Here is a 20,886-nt window from a genome sequence, read left to right on the forward strand (position 1 = left end):
TGGGTTGGCCCTTCCTCTCAGACTGAGCTTAAAGTCAGTTTCCAACAGTGAACTAATTATTTCATGAATGTTTTATCCAGATCCTGAACTCCTTATAACTTTTTCATATGTTGGCTGTTCCACTGACCTTTGGCTATTAAAGTGGAAAGAAGAAGGGAAAGGAGATCGGACTCAGATTTTTTGCCTTTCCTTTCTTGTTGCCATGATAGTTTTGAGGGCAGATGCTGATTTTTTTTTTTCCTGAAATGAGGGTTTCCATTATTTGTGGATTCCAATATTTTCTTGAGAGAGAGAGAGAGTGTGTGTGTGTTTGGTAAATATACATAACAAAATCAATCATTCTCACCATTTTTAAGTGTCCAGTTCAGTACCACTAAATACATTCACATTGTGTGCAAGAATCACCACCGTCCCTTTTCAGAACTTTTCCATCTTCCCAAACTGAAACTCTGCATTCATTAAGCAAATGTTTGAGTCATTGTCTCTGTCTCTTTAATTCCTCAGCCTATGGAAATGTTCTTTGGCTCATTGTCTAAAAGGAAAAGTTCAGTCGTTACAAATGGAATTGAGATACATAATTGAGATGTGGAATGCCCAAGTCAAAGCCAGAGACTGGACTCCTTTCCCCACTCTTTCCGTGGGCATTTTGTCGAAAAACTCTACAATGACTTTGACTTTTCTCCCATTTCTTTGTCACTGGCTTAGCGAGAACAATCTTCAGGAAGATCTCTTCGACCAGATCTTGGCTGGGAAGCTGGAGTTTCCGGCCCCCTACTGGGATAACATCACGGACTCTGCCAAGGTACCCTCCAGGCCTGTTTCTGTGGGTTGTATTACGTTGTGGGGTCCTCACCCATTCCACAGGGCTGTAGCTACTCTTGGTATTGCATTGCAGAAAGTTCCTTGGCTTTTATTGTGTGGTTGTTCTTTAAAGTTCATCCTGTGGTATGGTCTCTGAAGTTCTTGGCAAAATTCTTAAAGTTGGACTGGCCGTCTTTCCGGTTTCCCTCCATCCTCTTGTGCTCCTCTAAACCCTCAACATCCATTATTTCATTTGCTCGAGAAATATGTATTGGGTACCCATTGGGATACAGGGATGAACTGCAGAACACACTGAATTGCCAAAAGGAGAAATACTGCAGTTTTAGACTGTGGAATAATAACAATGACCAGAACTCTTAGGTGAGAACATCTTAGTTTCATGTGGACTCAGGAGAGAGCGTCTCTTCTTTTGCACTGCTTATAAGGCATTAGGAGAGTAGGTGTAATCACGTTTAAGTTTGAATCGGCTAACAGGTGTGCTGGCTCTTCTCTGAAGTGCTTGCTACAAACTCAGATTTCTGTATTTATGCTGGAATTATCTTCTTTCGTGATATTGAATTATCTCCTTCTCTGTGGTCTTACTCGTTTATTTGTTTGTAGGAATTAATCAGTCAAATGCTTCAGGTAAATGTTGAAGCTCGGTGTACCGCGGGGCAAATCCTGAGTCACCCCTGGGTGTCGGTAAGTACCCACATTCCCAGGGAATGGGCATCACTGTGCTCTGTGGCCAACAGCACGGTTCCTCACTGTGATGTTTACACATGCAAATGTTATGCATCCAAGCTCCGTGGTAGATAGAATGTCTGTCTTTCCCATTGAGCAAGTAGCATGAAGATAGCTCCCCAAGAAAGCAGTTGGCACCAGGGTCCCAGTCTTAGACCCTGCCCCGCAAGTCACCTGGGCCAGTCACTGTCCCTTTCTTGGCCCCAGTTTCCTTATCTGCAAAATGGAATTGGCCACAGTGCTCTTTTAGGAGGCTCTTATCTCTCGTCTTCTGTGGTTCCAGGGTTTGAGAGTTTCCAGGGTTTGCCCTGGAGATGAGCCTGTTTCAGACTCTGATCTCTCTGCCCTCAGGGCACGTGCTTTCAGGAGACCTCCTGCTGTTGATGGGGAGGCTGAGACATGGTCCCTTCAGAGCTGGGTGGAGACACGTGATATTGACTAGAGTTCCCTCCCAGAGGCTCAGATGGTCTCTGGGAGGGAAACACAATCCAATAAATGGGGACTGTGGGAATTACATTTCTCCCATTTCCCTCATTTCGGGGAGGCTCCAGGAGAGTGAAGTTAGTTTAGTTAGCCCAGGGCTTTGTTGACTCGGGTTTGGGGAGCTTCCTGTGCACCTCCACTGCCCCACCCACTCCCCATCCGGGTGCAGTCTCTCTGGACCCTGCTCACTGCTCTCTTGGGCTAAATGATGTGGGTCTTGGGCCAAGTAGCTAAGATGCCACATTTTTTGGTTTTGTTTATTATAAGCAATAAAGACTAACAACTAAATGAATTCTTGATTAAAGTGAAAACCAGTTACCTTTGATGCTTCCATGGGAGGGATCATACTAAATTGTGTGCGTTGGGTGAGGGTCTCAGTAGCCTGAAGGGTATCCTGCTTTGTGTCCCGGGAGACCTGTGCCCTCTCCTGGGCCTACTCTAGTACTGAGGGGCAAAGGGAATGGTGTGGGGTCTTTCTGAGGGCCTGGGACTGCTGAATAACAATAGTTATTTTTGAAAGATCATTGTTTCCCTAATTCTGTGGCTAAGAGGGGCCCATTCAGGAAGAGGTCAGGAGGGTGGGGCTGGGAGGGAGACTCTTAAGGAAAAGACAACTGAAATGGGAGGATGGAAAAAGCATTGTATGTGATTCTTTTCTTTCCTGTAGGATGATGCCTCCCAGGAGAATAACATGCAAGCTGAGGTAACAGGTAAACTAAAACAGCACTTTAATAATGCGCTCCCCAAACAGAACAGCACTACCACCGGGGTCTCCGTCATCATGGTGAGTGGAAGGTGGCAGCATCTGGCCTGTCTGTGGAGCCGGCCTTGAAGTGTTTGAATTAGATAGCCGGGAGCTGCCCTCACATGGAAGTTGGTGCCTTCCATGGTCCTATTTCATACGGAGATTGGCTTGGCATGTGGAGGGCATTTGTCTGGCAACTCCCCGGCTTGGGGCACTATGTGGAGGGGCTTGTGCAGGGACCAACAGGGCTGGTCTGAGGGGTCCAGGTGCCACGGAGCTCCTGGCCGGGCCCTCTGGGCAGCTGCTTCTACTCTTGTTTCTGCCTTCTCATCTAGAGAGACTCCCAAGCCCTGGTGAGATTTGTTGTGTTAGGAATTAACTCCCTGCCTATTGAAGGCCTCAAAAATAGATGATTAGAGATGTGAATTATTCTTTGAGACTTGGCATAAGAAATAGCCAAAGCTAAACAAATTTCAGTTTTAAAAAAATCAGTGTTATCTAAAAAACAGTTTGGGGCTTTTAAAAGTACAGAACCAAGGAAAAATATATATATATATATTTGTTTTTCAGGGTTAACAGTTTATGAGATGTCAGTGACAATGATGGCCTTATTTTTTCAGCCTTTCTTCCAAAATGTTTCTTAAGGCAACTTTTCTAAATACATAAACACAACAAATTAAAATGAAAAGTGACATGAGAGTAAATGAATCAAAAGGAAAAAACATTGAACCAGAGGTGAGGGCAGCACACCCGCAGCAGCTGTCCAGGCCTGAGCCAGTGCGACGCTGGGCTGGAAAGCCAGCTCCCTGGGAGCGGTGGAAGCCAACCAGCCACCCAGGCAGGGACCTCAGTTCCCCCCACCGCACTCCCAGGAGCATAGAACAGGGGTGGAGCTGCCTTTCCTAGAGCCAGAGTTGGCTGGAGCGGCTTTCAAATCAGACCTGCTGAGGTGATGAGTGTCTGAGTTTCACATCTGGGCCCCCCCGTGACCACATTGAGTCCTGACAGCTAAGGATGGGCCATCTCCACAGCTCTGTCACTCGTACTTGGGACAGGCCTCTCACCCTCTGGCAAGGTCCTCCTTGTTTCTTCCCCAACTAGAAAGGAAACAGTGGCATATTCTCATGGTGCATGGTCATCTGGGAGTCTTACCTAGGAAGATGCAGGGTCCAGATAGAAGCTGTAAGGAAGCCACACACATAACCCACATCCCCCCAACCCCAACACCCCCCACACCCCACATCCGCCACACCACACATCCCCCACACCTGCACATCCCCCACACCCCCACATCCCCCACACCCCCCACACCCCCACTCCACACCTCACATCCCCCACTCCACACATCCCACATCCCACACATACCCTACACACACCCCACACACACCCCACACCTCACACACACCCTACATCCCCCACTCCACACACCCCACATCCCACACATACCCTACACACACCCCACACACACCCCACACACACCCCACACCCCCTACACACACCCCACATCCTCCACACACTCCACATCCCCCACACCCCCCACATACCCCCACACCTCACATCCCCCACACGCCCACTCCACACCTCACATCCCACGCATACCCTACACACACCCCACACACACCCCACACCTCACACACACCATATCCCCCACACCCCCTACACACACCCCACACACACACCATATACCCCACACCCCCTACACCTCACACCCCCTACACACACCCCACACACACACCATATCCCCCACACCCCCTACACACACCCCACACACACACCATATACCCCACACTCCCTACACACACCCCATATCCCCCACACTGCCCACTCCACACACCTCACATCCCCCACACCTCCCACATACCCCCACACTTCACATCCCCCACACTGCCCACTCCACACAACCCACATCCCCCACACCCCCCACATACCCCCACACCTCACATCCCCCACTCCACACACCCCACATCCCCCACCCCCCACTCCACACACCCTACATCCTCCACCCCCCACTCCACACACCCTACATCCTCCACCCCCCACACCCCACTCCACACACCCCACATCCCCCACACCCCCCACTCCACACACCCTACATCCTCCACCCCCCACTCCACACACCCTACATCCTCCACCCCCCACTCCACACACCCTACATCCTCCACCCCCCACATCCCACACCCCACATCCCCCACACCCCACACCCCCCACTCCACACACCCCACATCCTCCACCCCCCACTCCACACACCCTACATCCTCCACCCCCCACTCCACACACCCTACATCCTCCACCCCCCACTCCACACACCCCACATCCCCCACACACCACATCCCCCAACCCCCACTCCACACCCCCCACACCCCACTCCACACCCCCCACATCCCCCACACCCCACATATATGCTACACACACACTCCTCAACCGCCCACACATACCCCATACCCCACACCCCCCACTCCACACACCCCACATCCCCCACACCGTGCACATACCCTACACACACCCTACACACCCCACAGCCCCCACACCCCACTCCACACACCCCACATCTCCCACACTGCACACAAACCCTACACACACCCCACGCCCCATATCCCCCACACCCGCCACCACCCACATTCCCCACACCCCCATACCCCAAACCCCCACATGCCCTACACACATCACACACGCCACACACTACATACCCCTCACACCCCCACAACCCCTACACACTCCAACACATCCACATACCCCCACACATCCCACACCCACACCCCCCAGCACACCCCACACCCCAACACACCCCACACCCCCACTCACCCCACACCCCACACCCCCTACGAGCGTGCAGCACTCTGTTACATGGACTGAGCACCCACCAGGTTCTCAGCACCCACTGGGCGTCCTTCTCTTCTGTCCCCGGGGTGGCTGCTTTGAAGTGGCTGCTCTCTGTGTGTCCTTGCAGCTCCCCAGCTGCTCCCCTGCCAGAAAGTGTGCTCTGCGTCTCTCTCCAGACAGAGCCTGAGTTTGCAAGCTGAGTCTTTTGATGGCTTGCAGGACTTTGGGGGTGCTCTGTGCCAAAGCAGTGGGAAGACCTTTTGAGTTGTGGTTTCCCTTGAATTTTAGCAGTGTTTTGCTGAAAGCCTGAGAAAGTCAGAGTTGTCAAAGAATTACAGCGTAGACACTTTGAAAAGAACCATCCTGATTGAGCCAACAGCACGAGAATGTTTCCAGCGATTCCCTTGCGAGAGCTAGCATTGATGGATGGGCTCAGTGGTACATAGCCTCGCCGTGCACTGCGTTGTAAGGCAGCCTCTTGGAAAATTTAGAAAAATAAAACATTAAAAATTGGCATACTCAACATGTCATGAAAAACCTTGAGAGATTGGTTGGGATCGGAATTTAATAACCATATTAAGTCTTCTGAGAGGAAGAACCTTTAACCACCCTGTGCCCAGGGCTTCGGAGAGTTTGCTCAGAGACTGTGAAAGGAGTCGTTGCTGGGGTCACTTTTTGACTCAGGGGCTCAGATAGGAATCAGCGGCTGTAGGCCTGTGCCCGGCCTCTTTCTGGCTGGCTCTGAGCTGACGTTCTGGAGTGATTAGCCGTTCTACAGGCTATGTCCTGGATGATGACTCTTAGACCCCCTCAGACAAAACCTATGTTGTGTGGTTTACAAATACCATTTCCCATTTGCTGATGAGGAGTTCAACAGTCGAAAAACAAACCCCTGGGCTCTGACAGGGTGTTTGTGTAAACGAACAACCCTCTTTTGTTTGCAGTTCTGATGGCGATTGTGAATGTTGTGTGTTTACGTGTGTTCGGTAGTCACTCCGCGCATGTTGGCAGGGGTGTCCCCTCTAACCCCGTGTTCCCTACACAACTCTGCGGGCCGTTAGCTCGGGGGAACTGCTGATGTCATGATCCCATTCAGGACCTGCAGGAAAATTCAATCAGGCTTGTCTCTGGCGGCACCCATTCTCGATGGCCAAAACACCAGCCTGTGAATTTGGGGCTGTCCCCAAAAGCGGGAGAGGAAGGCCTGCTGCTGGTCCTCCCCTGGTGCAGGACCCCATCCGGGGCACGGTTGTGTGGGGGAACTCGTGACGCTGCTGTATCGTCCTCCTCGTCCTCATCCTCCTCACGTCACTGAGCATCTGTGTGTCCTGTCTTCGGGAACAGTTTTAAGTGTTTTTATATTAAAAATAACCTCAAAATGACTCTCCCTGGTACTCATAACTGAGACTGTGGGGCCAACCTGGTTTTCTGCAGATACAAATGATAGTGGAAATAGTGTCAACCGACTGGAGGTTGAATCATCAGACAACTGCTGTGTCACCTACAGATAGGACCTTTCCATCTGCTATCACGCTGGTGTTCTCACCCCCAAAGTTGGGGCCTGAGGCTTCAGTGAGAAAATTATGGGCTAGGAATTGGTCCATAAGGTGAAAGAAAGTAAAGTTGATGGTGTTATCTGCGTTTTATTTGACAGTTTGATTTGACAGTTTGAGAGGCACCTCAGAGTTTCCTTCTTTACCCCGCTGAGACAGTGGGAGAGCCCGAAGCAGAATCCTGGTATTCACCATGCTGTGCCCGACCAGCGCACCCCATCCTCAGCCCCTCTCACGCCTGCATGCTTGTCTCAGTTTCTCATGCCGCCGTCCGGCTCTCAGCTGCTTACTGGTGTGGGTCTTCTGTACCTACTCACATCCTTTCCAGCCAGCCAAGCACGCCCCTGGAAAACTTCATTTTAAAACCTCTCAGCTTGCCACACTGCCTGCCTTTCCAGACCAACAGCTGGTGAGAGAACGGGAGGAGTCCCGTCGTTCTGCCAGTGCTGTTTCCCACTTAGGTGAAAAGTGGCTTTTTGGAAAGGGCAGCTTAAGATGGGTGCCTTTGTGAAGGCTTTTGTTCTTTCTCCAGCTGCGTTTCCAAAGATGAGTTTGTATCAGTAAGTGTAATCTCAGCCAGCCTTTGGGATAAGAGAAGATCATTTAATGGGCGAGGCCTTGGTTTCAGGCAGGGCTGAGGTGTGGAATTACAGTTCTGTTTTCTTGGACTTGTCCTTAGCATGTGTAAGAAAGGACAGAGCAGGGTGCACGCAGGACGGCCTCCCATGTACCCCGGGGGGCTCGCCCGGCTGCAGAGACCAGGAGAGACCATCTTGTGGCGGGAAGGAAATGCCGAGAAGCTGCCGTCACTCGGCGCCTGTGGTGCAGACTTGAGAAGGGGCGGATTCAAGGGCATTGCCTTCTTCGCTGGGGGATTATGCCTTGTTTCAGGGGGAAGTTGGGGAAGGATTTGGGTTTATGCCTTAATTTAAGGATAGACAAAACTGTTTCACTCGTGTTGCTTCTGTTGAAAGTAAGTCTAGTTTCTGTCCCTGCTTCTCTCCTGCCTTCTGCCTCTCCCGCCGCCTGCATTGCTTCGCTCTGGCTAGGTCCAAGGCCATGGTATGTACTAACTGCACTGCCAGCCTGCCTTCTGCTGCACATGCCCCTGTGCTCCTGACAGGAAGAGAAAAGGAGAAATAACGGGGGGGATTGTTTTCTTGTACCCAGGAGACCTTTTGTGGTAGGAAAGACCTGTATGCTGGCTCTCTGCTTCCCATGTAGGTGGGAGCATCTTTTAATGGAGTTTTCCACAGTTACCCTTTCTCCAGGTAGTTGAAATGGTCCTTTGAAATTGTAGAGGTATGGGAGTTTTGTTTATTGAGACAGGGTCTTGCTCTGTTGCCTAGACTAGAGTGCAGTAGTGTGATCCTAGCTCGCTGTATCCTCAAACTCCTGAGCTCCAGCCATCCTCCTGCCTCAGCCTCCAAGTAGCTGGGACTACAGGTGCATGCCACCATGCCCGGCTAATTTTTAAATTCTTTGTGGAGATGGAGTCTCTCCGTGTTGCCCAGACTGGTCTCAAACTCCTGACCTCAAGTGATCTTCCCTCCCTGGCCTCCCGAGGTGCTGGGATTACGGGTGTGAGCCACCGCACCTGGCCAGAAATAGATGACTGTTCAGCTTGAACTTGGCAGGGCCGGTGGAGAAGCAGCCATTCCATAGGTAGCCTCAGGTGCCCTGGAGGCAGCCACCCAAGTTCATCTTAGAAAGCCCTGTTGTTGATTCTTATTTTCTCCAGATTTTTTTGTTGTTGTTAAAGTACTGAAAGAATCTCCAGTGCATGTTCCCCTCTCCCTCCCCAGGGTAGTTAGATTAGAAAATGCCTCCTGGCAATTGTCCCTTTCAGCTAAAGGTGCCTGGGAACTGCCATCTCCTTCACTTTTGGGAAGCCCAGTGAGATGGCAGCTTGATGGACTTCCCTGGACAAGCAGGAAATAGAGAAGGAAAAAGGAGGACCAGGCTCCCTTCCCCAGCCAGGCTCAGAACGCAGGTGACTGCCTCACATCTTCGTGGCTATTTCTCTGTTCCTTGAAGAGCTGAACAGATTTAAAAACTTTCAAGACGTGTCAGGATAAGGAAGCTTTGCTTCACGTGAAGAGAAGACAGGTGAGGAGATCCTGGAGGATCTCAAAAAAGGATAATATGGCTCCATCTGATTCCTGGGCCTTTTATAGGCTTCACAGCCGCTTAGGTTGTTAGAAGGATTAATTATTCACAGGACATATGGGTAACTTTTCAATTTGTGACAGAGAACTTTCTTTGGAAAAGTAAACTGTTCAAGGCCGAGCACCCTCGTAAGGTTTGCTTATTGTCTCAGAATTCTTTTGAGCTTAAGGTCTGGGCTTGGGCTGAAGCAGTGAGAACCCAGGCACAGCCCAAAGCGAGAGAAGACAACAGAAACCCAGTGTTCCCTGGGCTGCCAGCCTGGGTCAGGGTAGGAACAGAGGTCGCGGACAGCCCCTTCCCCCGGTGGGTTCCCGAAACCATTGCTCTCCTGTGAGGCTTCTGTTAGAGGCTTGGCGTTATTTCTCCTCTTCTGTTTCTGAGGCCCGTGCATGCTCTGTCGTGCTCTCCGCTCGTGGCAGCTGGGACCCGAGCCTGGGCCTGGGTAATGTGTTGTCTCTGCTGTTTCCTCCTCAGAACACGGCTCTAGATAAGGAGGGGCAGATTTTCTGCAGCAAGCACTGTCAAGACGGCGGCAGGCCTGGGATGGAGCCCATCTCTCCAGGTCCTCCCTCAGTGGAGGAGACCCCTGTGCCTGGGGAAGCAGTCCCGGTCCCCACCCCTCCGGAATCTCCCACCCCCAACTGTCCTCCTGCTGCCACGGGTGGTGAGCGGGCAGGAACCTGGCGCCGCCACCGAGACTGAGCCTCCTGCAGACGGGCAAAGCCGCCCGCTGCCACCCAGGAAGCCAGCCCTCTGCTCAGCCTCACCGGCCTCCCTGCTGCAGGCCTCTCCGTCCTCACCCCCTGCGCCTGAGTTCGCGGGTCCTCCGCAGGCCGCCTGGGAACCGGAGCCCTGCGTGCCGGAGCCTGGCCTGGTGCTCTGGGCTCTACTTTCTGGTTCCTGGAGACATCAAAGGCTGCATCCGTGCTGCCAACAGCTGTTTGGAGAGACTCGTTCCAGATCATCCTCAGTCATTTTCAGTTTGTTGGACATTTTACAGCTTCACCAGGAGAATGTGCAACTTTATTCCAGTGTTCGATGCATTTTTATAGAAACACTTTGGGTGAACCAAGGCCCTTTTCCTTATTTAAATAGACTCAGAACGCTCCCTTTCTTTTCTTTTCTCTCTTTCTCTCTCTTTCTTTTCTTTTTTTTTTTTTTACAAAAGACTTAGAATTGCATTTGTCCTTTTGTGGATGTCCTGTGGCTAAGAGGAGTGGCTTTCTAATGGAAGAAGTGAGCGCCTGAGAGGACGATTTGGTCTTTGGACGTGGATTGCAGGCTTTGAGAAGCGCTCAGATGCCCGATGCTGCGTGCTCAGCCATTTGGCTTGGGGCACTGGGCTCACCGGAGACAATGCTGGGTATTCATTTGTACACAGATGATGGGAGAAGCCACTTCTTCCCTGGGCATTATGGGTTTCCCCCAGCTCTTCCCACACGTGTGTTAGGAAATGCCTGTGAACCTGCCGTCTGGGTTTTTTAATGAGAAGCTTGGCACACGCGGCACCCAGCGGCTGCTTCTCCGCAAGCCAGCGACTTGCAGAGCAGAACAAGCTCCGCACCTGAGCCCCGGTGCCTGCTTCCTCATCTGCGTTTCATCTGGAGCAGGGCAGGTAACCACAGGAGGAGGCGCGCCCCAGGCAGCAAGGACTGGGAGGGAAGGTGCTCCCTGGATATACTCTGTGAACTTTCTGGAAGGCTGCTGGCAGTTTTTCCTTTTTGTCCACCACCCTGCTCTTTTTAATAATTGTACATAATCCGTGTATTTGTTTTACCTGCTCATCTTCTAAACTGGTGGGCCCTATAGTTCGTTCTCATTGTTAGATTTTGCCTTTTACAAGTGTACCCAACCTGCAATAAACTTTTCCCTCTTGAAAAAAAGTAATCAGGGATGGGCCAAGGTGTCTGTGTTGTCGTTTGGCCAAGGATGTGTGGAATCAAAGTTCTCCTCCTCAGCCCAGGTTCCAGCAGGTGCCAGTGGCTGTTTTGCAAAGCCTCAGGGCCACTCGGGGAAAAGAGGAAGTTTGGGTAGAACACATATGGAAAGGTGTCTTGGTTGAAGTTTGTCTGGTTACAGGTGCAGAAGGGGCATGGTGGCTCAGGCCTGTAATCCCAGCAGTTTGGGAGGCCAAGGTGGGTGGATCAGGAGTTCAAGACCAGCCTGGCCAACATGGCAAAACCCCATCTCTACTAAAAATAGAAAAATTAGCCGGTCGTGGTGGCGCACGCCTGTAATCCCAGCTACTCAGGAGGCTGAGGAGGGAGAATCACTTGAACCAGGGAGGTAGAGGCTGCAGTGAGCTGAGATCATGCCACTGCACTCTAGCCTGGGTGACAGAGTGAGAACCTGTCTCAGAAAAAAGACGCATCACAAAAGCTCAAGAATAAATGGTGTGCCTGGTGTGTGACAGAGGAACCTTACGAACCAGGAGCAGGAGGGGCAGAGAGTTGGGGCAGCTGTTCCCCTGTCTCTCTCTGAGGTTGTGTGGTCTCCTGTCTCTGCTTTTTCCAGTGCCCTGTCAGCTACAGCTTTCTCTGCAAGACTCTTGTTTCTGTTCCCTCATAGTACCCACTGACCTGTGACTTAGGTTACCCTCGTACTGCCTCTGTCCCCAGCTTTTCAAGGCTTTACAATCCCAGAGCTTGAAACCATCTAACTTGACTCTGGATCTTCCAGTTCAGATAGCTGAAGGAATGAGTCACTCTCATGGGCCAGGCGATGCCATGAGTTCTGGGCTGGTGCTGACCCCTGATCCGGTCCAGAGGTCGGCCACAAGGTGCGGTGGGATGGGCGGGGAGGGGGGTTGGCGGGCACGGCAGCGGTGGGCTTCCTAGTCCCACAGCTGTAGCAGGGTCAGACTACAGGAGGATAAGTTTCAAAAAAGCAGTGATGTATAGGTCTAGAACATTCTGCTTGTGCCTCCTCTTTAGTTACAGGGCAAGCTTTTTCTTAGCTTTCAATAGAAATATTTTTGTTAATGGAAGGGAAGAGCTAATAGGAAGGAGAAAAATGCAAATAGCAATAGAACAAGGCCTCTGGCACTGATCTGAGCCCCAAACCCATCTCCCACTCTCGAACTGTGAGGTTCAAAGAAAGATACCTGCTAAAGACAAGAAAATAAGTGGCCGGGCAGTGCCAGTCACTGTCAGGATGCAGGAGCCTCTTGTTGGTACATGCCTTCGTCCTCTGTGAGGGTGGAGACCAGAAGTAGCATGAACTGGCAGGGGCGGCACTGCCTAGCCGTCCTGTTAAAATGGTTATGACCCCAGGAAAACCTACAGAAGTATGTGGTGCTAGGGGAGCAAACCACAAAGTCAAGTCACACGTCCAAGGTCATAGAATTAGCAGGAGGTGGAGCCACGATGCAGTGTTAGCTTTTGTTGACTCTAAAGTGCATGTTCTTTTTGGGGCCAGGGGTTCCCTGTCTGTCTGAGGCTAAATCAAGGCCTGGAGGGGAGGAGCTAAATAAAGGTTTTACTACAGGCAGATTGTTCATCGCCCACTTGTTTAGCAGACGTTTATTAAGCTGTAATTCTGTCTCAGAATCTAAGTTAAATACAGGCACTTAACTGCTGCGCTCCTCAAATTCTGCCCAGAGATAATGGCGTGGGCTGTTTCATGTTGATTCCCTTACTTGAGCCGGGCCAAGTCTCAGCCTTTCATTTTCTCTCTCTTCCTCTCGCCCTCTCTTCAGAAAGGTTGCTATAACAGAAATGTATTGAATATATAAATTGAAGGCATTTGGCAAAACTTCCCCAGAATATCTTCATGGCTAAAATGGTGAAATGTGAATTAGGAGATGGTGAAGACAGCTCAGGGCAGATTCACCATGTTGAAAGCAGGAGTGCTGATTGATGTTGTCTTGGAGAAAGATCTCTAGAACAGTTTGCTGTCCCACAGAAATATGCAGGCCACAGGAGACAGCATTTCCTAGTATCATGTGAAAAATTTTTTTAAAGAAACAAGTGAAATTAATTTCTATAGTGTATTTTATTTAACCTAATATGTCTAAATACATCCAAAGTATTATTTTGGCATGTAGTCAATACAAAAAAATTCCCTAGGATGTTTTACTTTTTTTGTTCTAAACCTTTGAAATCTGGTGTGCTTTACATTTACAGCACGTCTCCGTTTGGACGGGGCACATTTCAAGTGTTGAACTGTGGTTAGTGGCTGCTAGGCTGGACAGGGCAGCTCTGCAGCCAGCCTGCAGCTTCAGTCTTTGTTCTTAACCTTTTTTTCCCTCATATGATGTGAATAACAACTTAGAAAGAATGCTTTTCTGTTTTTTTTGTTTTTTGTTTTTTGTTTTTTTTAAGGAATAGACTCATTTAAAAGGATCTCAGCAGGTGAGGATACTGAGCCAAACCCATGGCATAGAAGTGAAGTGTGAAGTGCTGGGATTCGATTCTGTAACTATCCGAGGCAAAGCCCTGGCCTGCAGCACGGCTGAAGATCTGGGCATGGAGGATTTCAATGATCACCCCGTCATTAGGAGCCAACATAGCTTCTTGAACATTAGCATAATCTTAGCTGTGTTATGAGAAGCACGGGCAGATCCCAGGCAGTACTAACTGGGGATGGAGTTCTGTTCTGGGGACCTTGGTGCGTGTGGTACAGAGAAAGCAATGATCACCTGACAGAGGACAGCTGGAGTGGTGAGGGGGTATGAATCCTGGCAGCCAAGGACTGGTGGAGAAAACTGAGGTAAGAGAAGAGTCAAGGCACATTTGCTCAGTGTCTTTGGCTGTGTGAAGGACTGTTCCGTAGAAGGGGTGCAGCCTTTTTTTAGTTGCTCTGGATGGTCAGCCTGAGGTCAGCAGGTAGGGGGCACAAAAGGTCAGATTTGAGGGCAGAGTGAGAGTAAGATTCTAGTAACAGAGCAGCCTAGTCACAGAATCAGCTGCTTTCTAAAGAAGATGATCATGACAATGGACAATCATACAAGTTTACAGCTTATGGAGTATTTCATCCCATCTCACTTGAGATATGACACAGCCCTAAGAGATAGACACTAATATCCTTGTCTAATAAATAAGGAAATGGAATGGCCAAGAGCTTCCCCAGGCTCACTGGAGCTGGGCCTCGCTGCTTCTGGCTTGCAGGGCAGGTGCCCCATGACGAAGTTGCCTCTTGGCGATCAGAGATGTGTTAGGAGTGCTGTGTGTGTAAGGCACAGGTGGGGTGCAAATCCATAGGAACATTCACAGTTTGGCTTTTATCCTTGCTGGAGGAGCCCACTCTCTCAAATAGATAGCTTGCCTGGCCAGGCACGTGGCTCATGCCTAGAATCCCAGCACTTTGGGAGGCTGAGGCGGGCGGATCACCTGAGGTTGGCAGTTTGAGACCAGCCTGACCAACATGGAGAAACCCTGTCTCTACTAAAAATACAAAATTAGGTGTGGTGGCGCATGCCTGTAATCCCACCTACTCAGGAGGCTGAGGCAGGAGAATCGCTTGAACCTGAGAGCCGGAGGTTGCGGTGAGCCAAGATTGCACCATTGCACTCCAGCCTGGGCAACAAGAGCGAAACTCTGTCTCAAAAAAAAAAAAAAAAAAGATAGCTTGCCTAAAGGCCAAACCACCCTTCATTTTCTACCACTTTGTCAGTGGCTGAGAAGTTATCAGAGCAGTGGCGCTTAAGTGTTAAAGTCCTGTAGCCATTTAGATCAAAGTCAGAGTGGTTTTTCCAGAGGGAGGCTGACATGTGCAACATTGGCGAGTCTTGGCCAGGGAGTTCTAAGGGGCAATCTTATGATAAAAACCAAAGCCTTGAACTCGAAGACAGCTGTGGGAAGGCCTTGCCTGCGTTGAATGGCTGAGGGGAAGAAAAGCGTGTATTTGGTACAGAGACAGTCATCGGCCCCTACCATGCCTCTTCATTTTGGGCGGAGCTGGACACCACAGGCCTCCAGCGCGGTCATGCGGGCTGAGTCTGTTGCATTGCGAGGCATGGTTGGATGCCTGCCTGTGTTGAGGCTGAAGTCAGTTCTGGGGGTGTCTTTCAAATTATCCAAGGCCAAAGCTGCAAAGCAGCCAGCTTCGTGCCAGGTATGAGAAGTGACAAGCCTGCCCAACTCCCTGGAATCTTGGTTTTGGCCAGGAAAAATATTCCTGAATTTGGGACAGAAAAATAGTTCATGTTTCTGGCATAAATTGCCAAGATCTCATAGGAGCATTCACAGTTTGTCTTCTGACCTTGCTGGAGGAGCCCAACTCTCTCAAAACAGATTGCTTGCCTAAAGGCCAAACTACCCTTCATTTCATTAGAGAGAAGAATGTTATGTGCTTTGCTCTGAGCAGTCTGCAGTTCTGGTTCACAGCAGCCAGGGCTGGGAGTGATATGTCAGTGGCGTTAACAGTCGTCTTGCGTCTTTAGCGATCTTATGACTCTAGAGCACGCAAGAAGTTCATCATGTTGACTTTTCAAGTCTATCTAAAAGAAAAATCCAAAAGATTTTTCTCTCACTCATCTGAGAGTAAGTAGAACTTTAAAATGGTTTGTTTGGCTATTTATGTATTTGCTACTTTATGGTCTTGCCCTTCCTTCTTATAAGCAGGAAGTGTTGAAACTTCCCAGCCTCCTTCCTCTGCAAGGATAACTTGTGAAGCCTACAGATTTAACAGTGATTCAACTTTATGCTACACAAAATGCGGGTAGCTGGGCTGGGAGTTCTCCTGCTCGAAGTAGGAAACGATTTCCTTCCATGTGGTAGGGCAAAAATAGCCAAGTGGAGGCACTAGCACATTTGCTCATGTACAGGTTCTGCAGATTGTGGGACTAAAGTCACTTGCTGCTTGTTGGTAAACACACTTTGGCCTAACGGGATTTCATGTGGGGCTATGGGGCTAATCCATAATGAACACACACCAGGAAGTGGTGAAGTTTCTCCACTAAGCTCAGTAGGGGGTTATTCCAGCTTTTAAATGAAAGAAACTTCTGCTTCTGGATCCAGAAGGAATCTGTTTATATCATTGGGTCCGCTGTCTTTTTTAGCAGGGATGGAGAATGGGGCAGGACTGTCACAGTAGAAAGGACTAAACCAGGCCCATGATTTGCATGGCTAGGAGCTCTTGAGATCACAGCCAGTAAAAAGGTATCAAAGAAGCCTAGTGAACATCTCTACCTCAGCCACCTCTCATGGTGGATCTAAGCTGCTGCAGCTGTTTTATTTGCTAAGAAGGGTACAAAGTAGGTGCAGTGGGGCTGCATCCCAGGTTCCCTGACCATCTCCTGCAAGCCTTACTCACACAACCACTGCCATCTCACTGCCCCTCTGACAGGCGTAGGAGGACACGTGACACCAAGGTGTGGTCGGCCCCTGACTTTCTGGCTTGGCTGCTCTTAGAGCGAGTGGGAAGGGCAACCCCAGGTTGTCAGTTCCTGACCTCATGCCCTACTCACGGCAACTCGTGATTCCTATGCGAGACACTCTGAATCTTCCTGTTGTGTATGCTAAGCAGAAATGAGGTGTGATGTTTCTCAATGGATAAAATAGCTCTTTTATTGAAGTAATTTATGAAAACATTGCTTTTCGGTGTACTTTGGGAGTAAGATGTTGTCCTCTGAGAGTGCATTGTCTACACATTTCTATCTCTGTTTTTCAGATGTTCATGTTGTCTCTAAGACCTCCTGCTTTCTCCCTGAGATCTAATGGTATTTCTTAAATGACAGCATCTCAGGGACTTGATTGGTTATATTTCAGTAAGAATCAATATGTCAGGGAGGAAAATCTTAATTTCTGGAGGCAATGCATTTTAAACCAGCCCTCAGTTACTGTACATGGACCAAGCACGGCCCATCCAGCCGCATCCACTCACTGTGCTGACACACTGCTCCGTCTGTTGTGGATCCCTCATTTCCAGCCCCAAAACACCTCTACTTTCACTTCTTTTCTTAACTGGTTTACATTTATGTAAAGTAATAGCTTTTTTAAGGAGTTAAAATTGAATAAATATTGAATAAACTGTGAATGTTATTACTGAACAGATTCTATTAAGAAGCCCCTGTGTTGATGCCAGCCTTATTTGTTTCATGTTGTTTCTTTTTCAATATTTAATTTTTTACTTTTTAATTATTATTTTTTGAGATGGAGTCTCACTCTGTTGCCTAGGCTGGAGTGCAATGGCACAATCTCAGCTCACTGCAACCTCCACCTCCCAGGCTCAAGCAATTCTCCTGCCTCAGCCTCCCGAGTAGCTGGGATTAACAGACACCTGCCACCACACCTGGCTACTTTTTGTATTTTTAGTAGGGACAGGGTTTCACCATGTTAGCCAGGTTGGTCTCAAACTCCTGACCTTAAGTGATTTGCCCGCCTTGGCCTTCCAAAGTGCTGGGATTACAGGTGTGAGCCACTACGCCTGGCCTACTTACGTTTCAATTAATTTTCCTTAGTTGTAAGTTTTAAAAACAATGAAGGTAGTGGAGATACTGATTTTTTTTCTTTTAGGATTCAAGAGGAGCTTTACTTTAGGCTTGTTAAGAATAACGTGGTTGAAGTATCATTTGTGTGGCATATGACTTAGGTATTACTATTTTCTTCTACCATTGTTAAGTTTCCAAAGTGTAATATTCACAAGTTAATGAGGATATTCACAGTATGTTCATCAATTAATTTATCAGCAATTTGCATATTTCTCTGATTCTAAAATGTATTTTCCCTCCCCCACATTTCACCATCATCTGTTTTCTTAATGATGGATCTCAGATGAAGTGGTACATAAAGTTCCTTGTCTAGGCATTTGGAAGATTCAGGTCTAGGTCATTTGTGTGAGTCTCAATAAGAGGAGAGATCTGGCCAAAGAAAGCTTATTTTCCTGTTTTCAGTCAGGAGGATCTCTCACATTCGTTATTGATCAAAAACTAGGACTGAATCAGAGTTTGACATTTTCTTTGTGAATCATTATTTTATTAATGTTTAAAATTTAGGAGCAAAAAAGGCATTTCCAACAATTCAATTACAGATGCCATTTTATTCAGCTTTTTCTGTCAAACTGAATTGTTCATTCCAAATCTTACTTTTAGAGAATAGCTGAGTGTGTAGGAAAAAAAGAGGGACCACTTGAGGTCTATTGAGAGAGAAATAGAGATCAAAGTTCACAACATACAAAGAATTTATTTATGCAATACAGGCCTTTTCTCAAATATTTTTCACAGAATTCCACGCAGTAATCTACTAGAAAAGTAGAAGTATACAACACCAAATAACATTGTTTCTTAGTACAAATTGCTAATCAAAAGGAAGGTGGAGATAGTTGAGTAACAAATAGTAAAACAGGTGTTGCTGAATACAGCACCTGGTAGCCTCTACTTGCAAACCCACGGAGGGAAGAGGGTGCCCCAACAATGGCTCTGCCTCATTGTCCGGGCACAGGCAAACCGCAGTAGTGAGCTTTGGTACTTGCATTTACTTTAAAAGAAAAACAAATGTTGTGAGCTCAAGAGCATTTCCATAATTTCATTTTGTTGTGCTATGAAGATGACAGATCAGGAAAAAAATGGTAACTATTTCACACTTGCTATAAATTAGATTCCTTTTGCTAACCACACAATAAAATAGCCTCCCCCAAACCATACTTTTCTAGGTCTAAAACATGCTTGAAGAATAACAGTGACAGAATTAACTGAGATGTTTTAAATTACATTTACCATAATTTAAACATTACTATTTAAATCCCAGAAATATTAGTGCTGAAGAAGCACAGTTTGGAAAAATACAGGACCCAAATTACAGCATCAAATTTTTCTATTCCAATATTATAACCCACTTCCCCACTGTGAAAATCCTATTTCTCAAGCTTGTAGATGCATGGGAAATGTTCTTCATAATATTATAGCTGGAATAAGTGGTTTACTTGCTCCACTGTACGTTTCCATAATTGGTGAAAATAGACTTCTCATGATGACTAAAAATATAGATTTTTTAAAACTACAGAACCCAGCAGCCAGTTTTCTGCTTTGCTAATCCCCCCAAAAAAGTCAAGCAAAGACTACAAAAATAGCAATTATTAATAACTTTAAAAAATATTTTGCTTCTTTGAGCAAATTTCAGTTACATTCAGATGTGGTACAAGGGAATGATGCTCCAGATACTTCTGCTCATCCTAGGGGCAGAGTGAATGCACAGCTGTCACCATCAGTAGCGGGTTTGGTATTCATGATGCCACCGGTTAAAGTCGTTGTAAAATAGCACAATGCTTCCTGAAGCCATGCCAGAAATGATGCACCTAGGAGAAGCACAGAGAGAAGGACTTTTACAAACCTGTGTGTCCTAGAGATGTTACTAAAAACTGCTCTCCCCAAATCCACAAAGTAAATATAGAAGATGGCAGTCAAGGCTCCAATTTGTGAGAACTAAGGTATGTATTTCATGACTAAAATGTAGCCCTGGGTAAGCTCAGAGTACTGCCTCTGACACTCCACAGGGATCCAAGCTACAGCTTGCTTTTTCATTGAAAGGGTAAGGACAGCTGGTATGTGCAAGATGAGTCACTAAAACCTGAACAGATTTGGTAATTTCTAAAGGGGAACTGGGCTGGCAAGACCCATCCTTTAAATAAGCAACCGAATCAAAAGAAGGAACCACAATCTCAAAGTAACTGCTGGTGGAAGCAGCAGCACACACTCAAGTGACAAGAGACACCACCTCTGACAGGTGCAGAATCGATGAAGTGTAAAAAAGAAGAGCGTTGACCATAATTTAAGATGGTCTCCCCTCTGTGGAGAAGTAGTCTGTGTCCATCATGCTCTGGGTGAGGACTTAGTCCTCATTAACACAGTGACTCACTGAAATCACTGAAGATAAGAACTTGTGCAAGCTTCTTTGGTCTCCTGTCCCCAAAGAGGTGGTGCAGGGAAAGAGATGGAGAAGATAGGTGAATGTAAACTGGGCATAGCCCATTATCTTAGACTTTTCTCTGTGTAGTTTGGTTAGGACCAGCCCTTAGAAGCCGTATTCAGTATGCTTCCTAGTACCTTGTATCAAAATTAGGAACTAAAATGTGTCACTACAAAAAAAAAAATCAACACAAAAGAAGACGACAGTAAGGAGGAAATGAGAGACAAAACTCTAAGGCAGAGAGAAAAATAGGGAAGTGGCAAGTCAGTCTTTACTTATCAGTCATTAAAGAGATTATTCTCCAGCCAAAAGGAAGCAATTGGTAGCATGGATTAAAAAACATGATCCAACTATATGTTGTCTACAGGAGACCCACTTGAGATCTAAAGACAGACAGCTTGAAAGTGAAAGGATGGAAAAGATAGTCCATGTAAGTACTAACAGCTGAGGTGGCTTATTCTAATATCAGACAAAATAGTCTTTCAGTCAAAAACTGTTACAAGAGACAAAGAAGGACACTATATTGAGAAAAAGGTAAATTCACAGAAATATAACAATTATATATGCATTTATCATCAGACCCCCAAGATATACAAAGCAAACATTAACAGAATTGAAGGAAGAAATGGTTCTATAGTAATAGTTGTAGACTTCAATACCCCACGTTAAATAATGGGTGGAACAACCAGGTGGAAGATAAGGAAATAGGAGACCTGAATAATACGAT

General features: G+C 47.7%; 2 protein-coding genes across 11 annotated transcripts in view; one reads left to right on the forward strand and one right to left on the reverse strand.

Annotated features, from left to right (window-relative positions):
• The window catches only part of DCLK2 (doublecortin like kinase 2), a 180,687-nt gene extending 169,480 nt beyond the window's left edge, over window positions 1–11,207 (forward strand). For 4 of the 7 annotated variants that reach the window (XM_007999959.3, XM_007999960.3, XM_037986946.2 and 1 more), the window contains 4 exons: window positions 706–802; window positions 1,423–1,503; window positions 2,696–2,812; window positions 9,790–11,207. In XM_007999959.3, coding sequence (XP_007998150.3) covers window positions 706–802; window positions 1,423–1,503; window positions 2,696–2,812; window positions 9,790–10,017 — 523 coding nt within the window. In that variant the 3' untranslated portion in view covers window positions 10,018–11,207. Of the gene's footprint in view, window positions 1–705; window positions 803–1,422; window positions 1,504–2,695; window positions 2,813–7,247; window positions 7,387–9,789 lie in introns of those variants that run through there. The other 3 variants (XR_498181.3, XR_498182.3, XM_007999963.3) reach the window with 3 other exon arrangements.
• Window positions 11,208–18,417: 7,210 nt separating this feature from the next.
• LRBA (LPS responsive beige-like anchor protein) overlaps window positions 18,418–20,886 on the reverse strand; it is a 764,757-nt gene continuing 762,288 nt past the window's right edge. For all 4 annotated transcript variants that reach the window (XM_007999974.3, XM_007999973.3, XM_007999976.3 and 1 more), the window contains one exon: window positions 18,418–19,548. In XM_007999974.3, coding sequence (XP_007998165.2) covers window positions 19,458–19,548 — 91 coding nt within the window. In that variant the 3' untranslated portion in view covers window positions 18,418–19,457. The remainder of the gene's footprint in view (window positions 19,549–20,886) is intronic.

Source organism: Chlorocebus sabaeus, chromosome 7 (genome assembly GCF_047675955.1).
Source record: "Chlorocebus sabaeus isolate Y175 chromosome 7, mChlSab1.0.hap1, whole genome shotgun sequence".
Classification (NCBI taxonomy): domain Eukaryota; kingdom Metazoa; phylum Chordata; class Mammalia; order Primates; family Cercopithecidae; genus Chlorocebus; species Chlorocebus sabaeus.